Source organism: Chlamydotis macqueenii, chromosome 2 (genome assembly GCF_036417535.1).
Source record: "Chlamydotis macqueenii isolate bChlMac1 chromosome 2, bChlMac1.mat, whole genome shotgun sequence".
NCBI lineage: Eukaryota > Metazoa > Chordata > Aves > Otidiformes > Otididae > Chlamydotis > Chlamydotis macqueenii.
The window spans coordinates 143,086,443-143,102,225 of record NC_141557.1 but is presented as its reverse complement, the minus strand read 5'-3'; the positions used below and the strand labels follow the sequence as shown (position 1 = coordinate 143,102,225).

Sequence of the window (15,783 nt, the reverse complement as noted above, 5' to 3'; positions counted from 1 at the left end):
TCATTGCAGTATATTCATGAGTACCAAAAATGTGTAAAAGTGAGAGGAAAAGCATTCTGTGTTTAAGCTGCAAAGCTTGAGGACATGGAGGCTGCTATTCAGAAGTCCCACAAAAAAACTGGCAGCACCAGCAAAAGAAGTTTCAGGAGTGTCAACCCCAATAAACATAGAGGCCTGCCCAGCACTAGGTCAAAGAGATTCCTCATGTACATTATGCCTTCTGGCGTGTTGAGCAAGCATATTTTGAGATACCAGCAATGAGATATTTCAGGACAGTGAAGCTATGAACTCTGATTGAAAAAAAACACTGAAGGATTCTTTTCTGAGCTCACTTCTGCTCTGCCTGAGGACAAATGAAGCCAGAAGGATAGCAGAGTTCTGACATTGTTCTCAAGGTGCTTTGTCAGCTGCTGAAATTACTTATCCTTTTGCCTCCCAAACATTCCTTCTGCCTCCCTTCACTCTCTCCTGAGTGCTCTCATTGCCTTTTGCCCACTGCAGCTCTGAAGGCGCAGTTTTTCTTCAAATATATATATTTTTAACATTAAACTGTATTTTCTTACTAAGCAAGCTGATTTTAAGTCCAGCCAATACTTTTTTTTTCCAGTCTAGTACTGTTCCCATTGTTTATCCCTTTGGCTTTGCTGGGAACAAGCCTTTCTGCAGGTACAATTGTGTGAACTATATGAGTGAGAATAGATAAATCTCACTAGTGCCTGTCTATTCATTTCACTACAAATCCTGAAGAGGGCACAAACAGCCCAGCAGAAAAAAAAAGAATCTAGCTAATGGACTTCAGTCATTTAAGACATTACACAACATGCAGCCTCATGTTCTTCTGTTGAATCTGGGCAGTGATTTTCAATTTCACAATAGCTTGTTCCTCTTTCTTGCAAAGTCCTTCCTCTTTTGAACATGACTTCTTTTCTTATTTGTAAATCTAAGTCTTGTAAGAGAGGAAAATACAATTTTCCAGTTCTGCTTTGATATTGTGTTGCTACGGTCTTAAAATACTGGCTATTAGCCTAAAGAGCTAGACAATTGCTGAATTATCACTGTGAAGAACTGAGATTATCACAATCTGTCTGAGGAAGTCTATAGGGAAGATTCTGAAGTCATTCTGAAAGGCAGTGAAGCTCTTCAAAATAAAAAAATTTAAATCCCTAGAAAATGGGCTGCATTTCCCCTCCCACATCATCGCACAATAGCAACATGTTGGGTTCTATCTCAGTATTCAGGATTTTCTCTTTCTAGGTTGCAAAAACGTAGTGAATTCAGCATGGCAGCTCTGCAAGCTGGGAGCAATTACCATTCAAGTTTCCACTTCCAGCACTTTGCCACTTTAGCAGAGGCTTTTCTTCTATGGGTCAGCTTCATTGACTGGCCTGTTTCTGTAGCATTTTCTGGTAGTTTCAACATAAAATATTACATGAATAGTTATCAAATTTACTACTGTATTTAAAGGCTTCTGAATACTAGTTTTAGTGGGTCTGAATGAAAACAAGCAGTATTGGGAAGAAAACCATTAAATGTTTAAGTTATTTAGGAGCTGCATTAGAAAAGATGAGTTGTGAGTTCTTGCCAGGCTAGGTCTACGTCTTAGCTTCCTTATACTCATTGCATATTCATTAAAGAACACAAAAATACCAAAGGGGCTGGCTTGCCAGTTTATTGCAGCCATGTGCTTCCAAACATCATCTTGCAGACCTCAACACCCTAAGCATCCCAAGTACAGCCTGTGCACACAGAATTGTTTTGTGAGAACTTGTTGGAAAAATGCATGTAGGTAGCAAATGTGTACTCACTGTACTGCCTCATTTTAATCTGTGCTTTGATCAAGAATGTTCAGTGACTTCTTTCAGCAGCACACAAATAATATAACAGCCTCAAGTCTGCAAAACAAAGCCAACTGCAAAGACTGTTTCAGAAGGAGAGGGCAGAGTAAGCAAGGAAAAGGGAATGTCACCTGTCAGCAAGTCAGTGTCCTCTGTAGCTGATGCCTTTAGCTATTTGAAAGCAAGCAAGAATACAACATCTCTAGGGCCTGTTTCAGAAATGCTCAGCAAGGAATCTAAATATTGCAGTACCCAATTCAGGCGGTGGAAAAAGCTGAGCATCCCTTGTAAATTAGGGGCAGAAGGTGCTAAAGATCTTGTAAAGAGACATTCAGCTCCTGGCAGATATTAGGGCTCAATAAGCTCACTGTAGCCTGTCGGAGCCTTGCAAATAAGCCCTGGATCAGGCCCCAAAGGCAAGATCAAACAAACACCCACAGGGATAAAAAAACTCATCTCAAAGGGAGTTTAACTTCCTAAATCCAGCCACTTCATTATCACAACACGCAGTCTGGCAAGCCTCCCCCACCATTTTTTTTTTCACTCACCAAATACAGCCTAAAATTTAGCTGCTTTCGAATGCAGAGGCAGAGCTGGCTGTGCGGGTAGCAGTCTCTCACCCCATCCTCCTTGGGCTCTTCCGGAGCGGCCCTCTTTGGCAAGCCCAGTGCGTGCCGCGCACGTGCCAGCGGAGCTGGGCTCAACCCCCAGGGCGGCAGCTGCTGGAGCAGGGTCCCAGATTAACAGGGGAGGCAGGAGACTTGAGGTGAGGAGGAGAGGGAGGAAAAGGACGTGTTGCTCTGTAATCTACCTGCTATGACATCCTAGGGAGATGTGCTTTCTAGCCCCTCTTTCCAGTGTTGTTTACACATTTTAGGGGAAACAATCACTGGTTGTCAATTGGAGAGAAGTCAGAGTGCCCCAGTCTGCTGGCGTATGTTCCCTCAATGCCTTTGTTTGTGTGTAGATAAATCTTTTGCATTTGTTAGAACCAAAACCTGCAGCCTATGCCTGTCTCATTTGCAGTCAAGTCTTCAGCCTCAGAGGCTTAAGTGGGGACAAGTTACAACATTTAAGCACTCTTTGTCAAGCAGCCGCCTGTAATCTTTCATAACATGAAAGAGGAAGAAACCAAGATGTTAGCAGATTATTAGGACAAATAATGTTGCAACTGTCATATTCTTTTGACGAATGAACATAATTTTGCATACTGAGTATATGGGTAACTGCATCTAGACACAATGAGGCAAACGAAATAATGTGGCCTAGAAATACGTATGCATAGAACAAGTATATGCTGGCATTTTCAGTAGCCACATGTTCTTTTGCACAAGTGCTTGCATGAATGTACAGTAATTCACTAGAATCAGAGTTGCTGCCAAAGGCCTGTTATCTCAAATTAAGGGAATGTGGAGAAAGAAACAGTAGGCACAAATTAAAATACAGGAAATTCCATTTAAAGATAAGAAATAACTTTTTTTTTTTTTCTGTGAGGGCGATCAAATACTGGCAGAGGTTGCCTAAAGAGGTTGTGGAGTCTCCATCTTTGGAGGTCCTTAAAACCTGACTGGACACGTCCCTGAGAAACCTGCTTTGGCTGACCTCAGTCAGGGCAGAGGGCTTGGAATAGATGATCTCCAGAGATGTTTTCCAACCTCAATGACTCTGGTTCTGTGAACTGTAACAAAATCAGCCTCTCTGAGAGACCATGATGTGCCTTTCCCTAGTAACTTGCTGTCTTACAAAATGTCAGCTCTCTATTTAGAGAACTGAATCTTAGAAAAGTTAGAAAAAAAAATTTAAATCTTTCTTATTTTCTCCTTATACAACCTTGTTTTTTTTTCTCCCTGGTAATCACTTCCAGATTTTCTTTAGTCATTGAATAGACTAATTTGTATTTTCCTCTCTTTTTATGCTTCTCTGCAAGCCTAATTTCTCATTACGGTTTCCCTCCTGCCCGCTACACAGTTTGACAATTTTCACTTCCATCCCATATCAGGCTGGAGTGATTGATAGGACTGCACTGATGGTATTGTTGACGAATAAGTTACTTACCATAATCAGAAAAATAATTTTGTTGTCATTCTCTACGCATCTTAAAATGATGAATTTTAGGAGATATGATTGCATGAAATAAACATCCGGTCCCTTAGATAAGTCACTTTGACTTGGAGTTCCCAAACATTAGCTTCTTGCATCTGTTATTTTATCCACAAATCTCCTCTCTTCATAAGCCTACTCAAAGGCAATGCTTATTTAAATATATTTTTAAGAGGCTAGGAATACAACTTTATCAATAGTTGCCTGCATAATTTTCCATGTGCAGTTATTGCAATTCTTTAATATAAAATAGGCTAGGAGGGTTTTAATCCACATTATAGGCTTATAGCTAGCATTTTTGCATATAGATTTTAAGACTTTGCCTTTTTTCATTTTCCTCTCTTTTTTCTTCCTTCCTTTGCTTTTCTTTTTAATAAAACTGATTCTTTAACATTAACAAAGTACAACTTAATTATCATTATAAACGAGTGGTGGCTCAGGACAGCACAGAAAGGTGAATGACCTATTTATTTTTTTCTAGATTTTAGAAAAGCAGGTTAACAATACGGAAGGTCCAAAGCCATCTGATGGTGATGTGAAGAGGCAACTCACAAAGGCTAATACTATACTCAGCAAACTGGCACTTCTCACCTACCCACCACTTGGAAAAGCTAAGAGCTACTGCACTGTAAGCACTGAGAGAAGTTGCTTACAGCTCAAATACTCACTCTTACATAAGTTGGTTTTCTATGGCAGCTGTCAACAAAGCAGTTGTTTTCCCTTCAACAATGGACTCAGGTCATTTTAGCTGCATTTATTACTATGGTTTCAATTAATTAATTAATTATAAAATAGGTGTCCTCCCTTTACTGAGGTGTTGAGCAGCTATTCTTGCCTAAGGGCTGTCGACTACTGAATTCCTTCATATTACTGCACCTGGAATTTTTAAAGAAATCTATGTGAGATATGCAGCCAGTTTCCACTGAAAGTAATTCTTAATTGTCTTATGCCCATCTTTAAAACTAAAGTGATAATCCTCACAGCAGTCAAAGTTTAGAACTCTAGAACTCACTCTAGTCCAACAGATCCACCTTCACTGAGCTGATGTAACTTCTTGTCCTATGCATTACAAGGAATAGAGATCACTCTAGTGTCTAATGGTTTCTCTTTATTCAGTTCTCCCTCCTGCCTGACTGTAACTCACTACTTAGTATTTTAGGCTCTGACTGAGGCGTAGACATATTTATGACGCTCCTGGGTTGTGTTTGACTTGAAATGAAAACTGGTGCCTCTAGCTCTTTAACAAAACCTCACGGCATAACTTTTGAGCCAACCAACTGTACAGTCCTGAATTTCAACCTACAACTTGCTGTGTTAGTCTAATCTGATGCTCTTTTCTAAATTTCAAAATTCAGTTTGTATTTTATTTAAATATAGTGTTCAAGGACTGGTTGTAAAGCCCTTTGTAACATAGAGCATAAATAAATACAGACTTACTAGTCATTGAATCCTCATACAGTCAGAGAAAATCTGGTAATTGCTCTTAGACTAAAATAATTGTTATTTGTCTTTAAATTAGCTGGTTAGAAGCACTGGATTGACATTTCAGAAGTATGTCTTCCTTTCTGGCACTAGTGGAATGTCCATTTTTATACTGACAGCCTAAAACCTCTTTGCAAGACACATGTATAAAAAGCAGCTGAAGTTAATTATATGGAAACACTCATGTGGGTAAGAAGAAAACAAGGCCTGATGTTTTTGCAGTATCCTCTTTGCAGAGGAGAATGTTCTTCTAAATGTTAAAGTAATTATTCTGATATCAGTCTCCACTTGAGAAAGGGTTGCTTGAAACAAGAGCAACTGTATCTTATAACCAGAATTAGAGAATTTAACAAATTTTATTTTAAAAAATCCAATACAAATTTTTGAAGCCTAGAGTCAGAATCTGCTCTCTCATGTTGAGTAATCCCTTATATCAGGCATCACTTAGAGTGCTGGAGACAGCTGCTACATTATAGAATCATAGAATCATAGAATAGTTAGGGTTGGAAGGGACCTTTAAAGGCCATCTAGTCCAACCCCCCTGCAAGGAGCAGGGACATCTTCAATCACATCAGGTTGCTCAGAGCCCCATCCAACTTGGCCTTGAGTGTTTCCAGGGATGGGGCATCCACCACCTCTCCGGGCAACCTGTGCCAGTGTTTCACCACCCTCACTGTAAAAAATTTCTTCTTTATTTCTAGTCTGAATCGACCTCCTTCTATTTTAAAACCATTAACCCTCATCCTGTCACAACAGGCCCTGCTGAAGAGTTTCTCCCCGTCTTTCCTGTAGGCCCCCTTTAGGTACTGGAAGGCCACTAGAAGGTCTCCCCGGAGCCTCCTCTTCTCCAGGCTGAACAGCCCCAACTCTCTCAGCCTTTCTTCATAGGAGAGGTGCTCCAGCCCTCTGATCATCTTCGTGGCCTCTTCTGGAGTTGCTCCAACAGGTCTATGTCTTTCTTATATTGGGGGCTCCAGAGCTGAACGCACTATACTTCACTAGAGTGGCAGTCTTGGTTTCTTGGATTATAAGTAACTTACAGCCCTTCTTGACATTAGCTGAGGAGTCAATGGTACTCAGACTTTCGGAGCAAACATTGAAATTTTGCTAAGATTCCCTCAAGCTGCCTGCTACTGAAATGGCTGATACAGCAGTAAACAGCTTTCTGCATAATGTCACTGAATTGTAAGCATCAGACCCAAGCATATTGTCTAGTTCTGTTTTAATTGGTTGCTCCCTTGCTACCTGAAACTTTCATTGCCATTGATAATGTCAAAGGGTTAAATCACAAATTAATTTTGGTGACCTCCACCAGGGAGAATACACTTCACCTTCAGAAAGGGCAGCATGATCTAAGACTTGTTTCAACACAAGAGTTATAAATGAGTTCTATGCAAGTTTGTTGTTGAGACAAGCTCTGGGAAATGTGTTTTGTCATATTGTAAGGTTTATCTGTACAAATGGATGTTTCTTTTAAATATGCTCACTTCCTCTAATTTTGTATCTTTTAATGAAGGATGTACTTACCTCTGAGGCATGTTTACCTCTAGTGATCCTGTTGTAGTACATTTAAACAGCTCACATTTGAGTTGAAGGTTCTTCCTTATTTTTCTGTTTGTTTGCTTAAATTACCTTTTCCATTTTTATTTTCATGTCCTAGTGCTATTGTGCAAATAGATATGATGTATACCCAGAGAATGCTCATGATAATTATATTACAGTTGTTCTTACTTACTGTTCTAGCAATTGGACCCATAAGGGTAATATAATAAGCTAGAGGAATATGTTCACAAACTCTTTGTAGGGCTATTACAACACCCATGGATAAAGTTGTTCGACAGTATTCACAGGATCAGTGAGAGGTCTGACTTCTGTTTCTCTTTCCACTGTGAATCTACAAGATGATGCTGATATTGGTGAGCAGGCATGCATAAGTTTTCTGTCCAAGGTGTGTTGAAGAAGGAAAAGTTTTTATTCCTATGGGCAGATCGGTCATAGAGAGTATTTCTATATATATACAGCCTGTGAAAAGTCAGTGGCCACCAAGATTTAAATGTAGCCCTTAGTAGAACCAATTTCTCTTAGTACAGCAGAATGATATGAAGACTAAGTATCCTTCCACAAATTCTTTTTTCCTCTGTGTAAGTAAGAGTTTGAAATATTTGATATGTGATTACTTTTGAAAATGGCTATACTTCAAGACAGATACAGATTTTGTTGTGGTTTTCTCAATTTGATAAGGATGTTAACTAAAGTTTAAGAAAATTCTTCTCCAAATAGGTCAAAATGTTAATTTATTCATATTTCATATGAGTTTTGACTTTGATAATTCCTTTGCAAAAGATGTGATTTCTGGAACAATGTTAATGCTGTCTATGCATGATAAGAATCATAGAATCATAGAATCATAGAATCATAGAATAGTTAGAGTTGGAAGGGACCTTCAACGGTCATCTAGTCCAACCCCCCTGCAAGAAGCAGGGACATCCCTGACTAGATCAGGTTGCTCAGAGCCTCATCCAGCCTGGCCTTGAACGATTCCAGGGATGGGGCATCCACCACCTCTCTGGGCAACCTGTTCCAGTGCTCTACAACTCTCATTGTAAAAAATTTTTTTCTCATATCTAATCTAAACCTACCTCCTTCTAATTTAAACCCATTACCCCTTGTTCTATCACAACAGGCCCTACTGAACAGCTTCTCCCCATCTTTCCTGTAGGCCCCCTTGAGGTATTGGAAGACCGCTATCAGGTCTCCCCGGAGCCTCCTCTTCTCCAGGCTGAACAGCCCCAACTCTCTCAGCCTGTCCTCATAGGAGAGGTGCTCCAGCCCTCTGATCATCTTTGCGGCCCTCCTCTGGACCCTTTCCAACTGGTCCATGTCTTTCTTGTGTTGGGGAGAGAGTTGGAGCTGTTCAGCCTGGAGAAGAGGAGGCTCTGGGGAGACCTTATAGAGGTCTTCCAGTACCTCAAGGGGGCCTACAAGAAAGATGGGGAGAGACTGTTCAGTAGGGCCTGTTGTGACAGGACTAGGGGTAACGGTTTTAAAATAGGGGGAGGTAGATTTAGATCAGATATTAGGGAAAAATTTTTTACACTGAGGGTTGTAGAGCACTGGAACAGGTTGCCCAGAGAGGTGGCGGATGCCCCATCCCTGAAAACATTCAAGGCCAGGTTGAATGGGGCTCTGAGCAATCTGATCTGGTTGGAGATGTCGCTGCTCCTTGCAGGGGGGTTGGACTAGATGACCTTTGAAGGTCTCTTCCAACCCAAACCATTCTATGTTTTTGATTGTGTGAGCATACATTCTGGAAAGTTCTGACAGCTAGCCAAAAGCATGAAGATTACAATAAAAATATAAACTCTCCTAACTATAAAAAAAAAGTCTGTATTCTGTAAACAGGAAGTTAATAAAATCATTAACCAAAATTCAAAATCTTGTGACCCATTTTAGATACAGTAGATAGTAAGTAGCTCAGTAGGAAAAATAGATAATAAAGGAAGTACATGTAGCCTGTACTTCTAGATGCTAATATCAGCTCTAGCATTGGCTGTTCCTTTAATGTAGCCAGTTAGGTTGGAGAAATTGCCTAGAAAAATTATGGTCATAAAGAATGAAGTCTGTGCATAAACAAAACAATAATACTGTAGCTCAGATGAATACTGTTGAAGTCTAAAATTGTAATTTGCTTAATACCCTTGGAGGAAAGATATGTAGAAGTGTGATGTTGTCATTATTCTTTAGTAACATAGAGATATTTGGGCTATCAGTCACTGGATCAATCCAAGTCACATTAAAAGTTACCAAAATTCATTACCATCTACTGATTTCCCAGTGAAAAAGTATTTGTGTTATTCATGAGTCTCAATCTTTGAAACATTGCTACAGCCATACTTTTCAAACTTGAAATTGCAAGTCATTCTAGATAAAATGTCAGAACTTTTTCTGACCTTATCATGCATAGATATTTGCTTGACAAGGCAGAATGAAATCATGTTAACCAAATAAAATATTACAATCTGTTTTTTTTTTCACTAATCTCTTTCCAGTGGAAAATTTTGTGTTTCAAGGCTGCAAAGTTCTGTCCTTTTGACTCCTCTTTCCTTCTTTTGAAAAGCAATTACTGTTCAATGAAATGTTAATACTCTCTCCTATTTTTACAGCTGTTCCATGATGTACTGTACAATGTCATTGCTTAATAATGCTACTAAATTTTCTTTCTGTATCAATTTCTCAAAATTTTATAAAGAAGTAAAATGCAAGGATCATAGTAATTTGGGGTGTTGATTTGTTTTGTTTTGTAAAAACAGGACAATATCTGCAAAGACACATCACCAGGCCAACAACTTCAATATATTTGAAGGAATGGTCTGCCATGGAGTCCCAGTTGTGACAGTTTCAAGAGGAAAAGTGGTTTACGAACGTGGAGCTTTCCATGTCACAGCAGGAGAAGGCAAATATGTCTCTCGTCCACCATTCCCTCCATATGTCTACAAACGAATCAGGCAGCGGGAGCAGGTTAATTAAACTAATAAATCTCTGTAATTCTTTGTACAACCTGAGAATCACTAGCTCTTGGGAAGAGAAGTTTGGGGATTCAAGAGTAATTTCACTTACTAATCAAAATCTGCCAAGGTGGGAGGAAATGAAAATAAGGACTCAATTTTTATTGTTCTTTATCTTACAGAAAAAATACCACAGATGAGTTCCTGCTCTTAGAATAGTCTGTACAGCTCATAGACTAAACCTGGGTACATTTTTAAATAAACACATCCCACCTGCAATAAAAGTGGACAGAGTTACGCTCATGGGTAATCTGACTAACTGCTAGATTTCATCACTGGTTTCACTGAAAATCAGAGAGGCTTAATATTATATGCAGGAAGAAATCTTATACTGAAGGAAGAAAGAAATAATTTTCTAACTCTTCCATGGATCAGATGTTTGGAGCCAAACCCTGCAGAATATTGAACACTTGGCTCTGTTCCAGCAAGAATGTGTTAAAAGGGGAACATGTGCAAAGTGCACTGCTGGACCAAGTAAGACAGCTAAGATAGCTCTGTTCAAGCTCTTGTTCTTTATTTTATTTTTTATTTTTAAAGAGAAATATTGCAAAATATGAACATGAAGACTGAATTTTCAGTGCCTATTTACCATGCAAGCATTTATGAAGAATGCTTTTGAGTCCTTAGTGTTAATTAGTGTGGGTAGGATTTTCGAAGCACCCAAACTAAGTACATTTGAAAATCACAGCCTGAATCAGTGGGATTCACTGCAGTATCTAAAAGTTGAATTAGACTAACATCCATGTGAGATATGGCCCATTGAAATGCTTCCAAGATAAATTTGTATATTTCTTCCTGCTGTGCTCTTTATGAGAAAGGCACGTATAAGCGTCTGAGTGAGGCTTTCCTCCAAAGACCACACTTTCACAGGGGCTGGTGGGCTGTCTGCAAGTTGATACACATAATTCACAAATTTTATATATTCTATTCAACTTTTCAGTGTGAATGAATGTTAGTGTTTCCAGGGGAAAGCAAATAATCTGTGCCTGGACTTAGGACACCTAGTAGAGAAGTGAACCAGTAGTCCTAACTGTGGATTTGTCCATAGAAAATATCTTCCCTTTTCACTGAACATTTAACTGAATTGAAAAAATTGCTCCAAAGGTCATGCAATTCCATGGCCAGCTGCAGCTAAGACTGTCTCACAGACTGAAGAGTGAGAACTACTCACCTACAGTAGACTCATTCTGCATTTTCAATTTAGATAGAGTCTCTTTGCAGTGTTCCTCTCAGAAATAACAGCCCTTGGGATCTATCTTCAGTGGGATACGTATTGTGCACAAAGTTGTATGTGACTATGAGTCTATTTAATTCACTGGGCATTAAAGATATTTGGTACTTTGTTAATGAGGGCTGTTTATTATTATAGCACCTTCTTTGTCGTGCAATGTTGATCCCTTTGACTTTTAGTGCAACATAAATGCCTTGTAATGGCAATAGAAACTAGCTATTGAAACCAGGTTTGTACTGGCGTTACACCAGCAAAACTTGTAGCATTCCTTTTTATGTAAGAGAGCATACTGCAGTTATTAAACGATAATTAGGTACTTCCTCAAGCATAGCTGAGTTTTAGTGATTCCAGATTCTGACATTTTTGCTAAAGCCTTATATCCCACATTAGAAGAAGATGAGTATCAAACTTAAACTAAAATTTAAGAGAAATTTGACAATTACAGAATTCTGAAAGACTTCAGTGAACCTGATGGTTTCAATTTCCCATTACAGCGAGAGAGAATGTTCCCTTAACCAAAACATCAAGTGCAAAATGTCTTCAGAAGTGATTTTTCAATCAGCTCAGCCTCCTGTAGCCAGCAGCTGGAGTGGTGAATGGCAGATACCCACACAAGGCAGGATTCACTTTGTTTTACTGATGTTCATTAACCTTTCTTACCTGTATTAAGAGCATCACTGGAAAATACTGTAACAAAGAACAAGCCTGCAGCTTGAACATACAGTGAGTCAGCTGTTCTGGAGAGCAGCTGAGGTGTGTGTTCTCTGTACCTGTTCTCTCCTGGGATATTCTGAAAAAGCTGAGCCAAGATTGAAAAAAAAAAAAACCCAGAAAAAAACAGATTAATGATCATGGTTTTGCATATCCTAATTATTTATGTGCCATAATCTCTGGGGTTTTCCCACTCCAAGTTCTGTTTGGACTAAGGAAGGGAGAAGCATCAATACAAAGAGGTGGAACATGGTCAGTCGCTTCTTTAAAAAAATAGATTTAGAATTGCTTTGTTACAGTGCTGAACAGACTGAGCCACCCAACTCCTTATGAAAGCTGAGAACTGAACTGTTTAATCCCAGTATAAGGGATCTTTTCAAGAGAGAGGTTTGATGAAGGCATTGAGATGCATAACATACAAAGCTGGGTTATTGTAGGACTGCTATTTTAATAGTGTCCAATTAGCAAGGGGAAGACAAATAATAATGAAAGATTTTAAACATTTTATTGCAGGTCTGTCAGCCTGTTCCTGTTAAGAGAGCACCATATACAGACATGGTCTCAGCAACACCCGTCACATCAAAATAATAGGCTCATTCTCCAGTTTTGGCTCTTGCAGGTAATGGTCTCTTTTGATTAGTGAAAATTACTTTACCTAATGCTTCTCTGAAACTTCAAGAAAACAAAAGTGCAGCAGGCCATCTAGTTTATGGCAGGCTTGTCTGAAACAAGCCCTCTCAGAAGCTGAGTTGTCTTGGTATCTTTAAGTTTTATGAAAATGTGTGACAGCCCAGGTATGGAGGTTTCTGGTGGAAGCCTCGTTTAAAAAGTTGAGAGAAGTAAATGGAGTTTAACAGCTAGACTAAGACATGGGTATGAAGGCCCATAGAAACCTGAGTTCGGTTAGCACCAGGAATGCAAACAAAGCCTGACTATTTGGCTTGCAAATTTACAGGAAAAAAAAAAAAACAAAAAACAAAACAGTTTGAGGTGAAAAATTAAATTCCTTAGTGTCCCTGTGTTACAGACAATAACTCTCCGCCAATTGTGCTGCTTGGGTTAAGCGGGTAGATCTGTTTTGCAAGGACAACAGCTGTCTTCATGCAATAGAGGTGCTGCAGTCAACACGAGCAGCATCTAGTGGATGGCTGAGCTGCTGTAAGGCTCAGTGCTGCTAACAGGGAAGTAACACCCGGCATCTCCCTTTCTCTTCTCTCCAGTGTCCACAGTGCATAGCTTGCTTATTGACACTTCCTCACCCGAATACGCACTGGTGCACAGTAGCTTTTTCTGAGCTGATTTACTTGCTAAGCCAGCAGAAAACAATTAGCTTCTTTTTTCTAGGTTAGATTTCTATTGGCTTAGTCAGCTGAACTTTGACACTTTCCTGCATGACATCCTTGTCTCTAAACTGGAGAGGCATGGATTTGATGGATGGACCACTCAGTGGATAAGGAATTGGCTGGATGACCACATTCAAAGAGTTGTGGTCAACAGCCCAATGTCCAAGTGAGATCAGTGATGAATGGCGTTCCTCAGGAGTCGGAATTGGGACCAGCACTGTTTAACATTTTTATCCAATGACATAGACAGTGGGGTAGAGTGCACCCTCAGCAAGTTTGCTGACGACACCAAGCTCTGTGGTGCAGTCAACAGGCTGGAGGGAAGGGATGCCATCCAGAGGGAGCTGGACAGGCTGGGGAGGTGGGCCTGTGCAAACCTCATGAAGTTCAACAAGGCCAAGTGCAAGGTCCTGCACATGGGTCACGGCAATCCCAAGCACAAATACAGGTCGGGCGGAGAATGGATTGAAAGCAGTCCCGAAGAGCAGGATTTGGGCGTACTGGTGGATGTAAAACTTGACATGAGCCAGCAATGTGCACCTGCAGCTCAGAAGGCCAACTGCATCCTGCGCTGCATCAAAAGGAGTGTGGCCAGCAGGTTGAGGGAGGTGATTCTGCCCCTCTACTTTGCTCTTGTGAGACTCCACCTGGAATACTGCATCCAGCTCTGGAGTCCCCAACATAAGAAGGACGTGGACCTGTTGGAGTGAGTCCAGAGGAGGCCACAAAGACAATAAGAGGGCTGGACCTCTCCTATGAGGACAGGCTAAGAGAGTTGGGGCTGTTCAGCCTGGAGAAGGCTCCGGGGAGACCTTGTAACCATCTTCCAGTACCTCAAGGGGGCCCACAGGAAAGACAGGCAAAAACTCTCCAGTAGGGGCTGTTTAGAAGGAGGTAGATTCTAACTGGATATAAGGAAGAAATTTTTTACACTGAGAGTGATGGAACACTGGCACAGGTTGCCCAGAAAGGTGGTAGATGTCCCATCCCTGGAAACATTCAAGGCCAGGTTGGACAGAGCATTGAGCAACCTGATCTAGTTGGGGATGTCCCTGCTCCTTGCAGTGGGGTTGGACTAGATGGCCTTTAAAGGTCCCTTCCAAACCAAACCATTCTATGATTCTGTGATTCTGCTCTCAGAAGATCCTAGCAAGGATTAGTGCAGTGCATCATACGGATAGGATAAGGACACCACCACCTCACTCTTTAACTGTTTAACAAGCAGAAGAAATGCTTCAGGAAAAAGTATAAGAACTAGACAAGTCCTCCAGCGAGCACAATTGACACATGATACTGCTGTGTGTCAACTGCAGCTGAAGTGTTCACTACAGCATGGGAGTTGATTAGTATTGGTCAGGGGCACACTGGATGGCAGTAAACATGACAAAATCCAGACTGGTTTTGGGTGCATATGGGTACCAACAATGAGATCAGCTAGTTTGAGAAATGACTTCCCAACAGACAGATGTAAAGTCCCAGTCTGCACCTCACATAAAATGGGTCTGTTCTTAGTGCTAATTAATATGAGGATAGGAACAAACCTGCAATGGTGGGAGGATGAAGTTAGCTTTTCCACATTTCATTGTATCATTCCTTTAAAGCTTCCTCACAGTGAACCTCTTCCAGGGCACCAGTAGCAGGAATAGAGTGGAGCGTGCTATTTGTTTTCCTCTGTCATAAGAGAGAATTTTTTTTTTGTAATAGAGAGGACTAAAGGCTAAAGCTGCAATAGAGTGACGGAGCAATAATAATTCTTCCTTGCTCTTAGCACTCTTTCTCCATTATTACCTCTCTGAGTGACAAATTGCAAAACAGAGATTTTCTTTTGAAAGATTATATCATATTGTCTTTTTCTTCTCTGCAGATAAAAGCAAATGAAAACGACCCTGCTCTCCCTACCCAAGCAGGGCGTTCTGGGTCCAGCAATCAATCCACAATCAACTTTTCAAGAGCCAACAAGAAACAACAGTAACCAATAAACTTTGTACTGGGCTTCCTGCATGAAGGTTGTCATTGCAATTTCTCTTTAAATGGAACTTTATTATAACAACTTTAAAATTCTTTTTAGAAAATGAAGTAATAGTAAAATAATAACTACAGTTACAATGTGGCAGCAGCACTGTAGGTTCTTAAAAGTAGTTAAGTTTGGAGTGGTATTTCTTTATCTTTATCTTTAGAAGGTATTAGCTAACAAATAAATAAAAAAGCAATGAGCAATAGCCTTTAAGGACATTTTCTCTATTCTTGCTATTTTAGGTCACAGGAGATTAATCCTAATTCTCTGTTTTCATGTGTTAGGAAGATCTCTGTTCCACTTAGCAATGCAGAGAATTCTGATAGCAGATGCTGAATTTGATTTTTTTATTTTCCCTTCCTGGAAGGGGTCAGGTACAGAAAAATGCTGATTCAGGGGAACTGTCACTATTTTAGAGCTGCTGCTACATAGAATCATAGAATCATAGAATGGTTAGGGTTCTCCCTGTCCCTGTCTTTAAATGAGTTTATACATTTTGCCC

At 40.1% G+C, this 15,783-nt stretch overlaps 1 protein-coding gene across 1 annotated transcript in view; it reads left to right on the top strand.

Annotated features, from left to right (window-relative positions):
- Nucleotides 1-15,486, top strand: part of DPYS (dihydropyrimidinase) — a 35,145-nt gene extending 19,659 nt beyond the window's left edge. The window contains exons 8-10 of the mRNA XM_086742530.1: nucleotides 9,728-9,935; nucleotides 12,438-12,543; nucleotides 15,132-15,486. Of these exons, the coding sequence (XP_086598656.1) occupies nucleotides 9,728-9,935; nucleotides 12,438-12,512 (283 nt within the window). The 3' untranslated portion in view covers nucleotides 12,513-12,543; nucleotides 15,132-15,486. The remainder of the gene's footprint in view (nucleotides 1-9,727; nucleotides 9,936-12,437; nucleotides 12,544-15,131) is intronic.
- The last annotated feature ends 297 nt before the right edge of the window (nucleotides 15,487-15,783 follow it).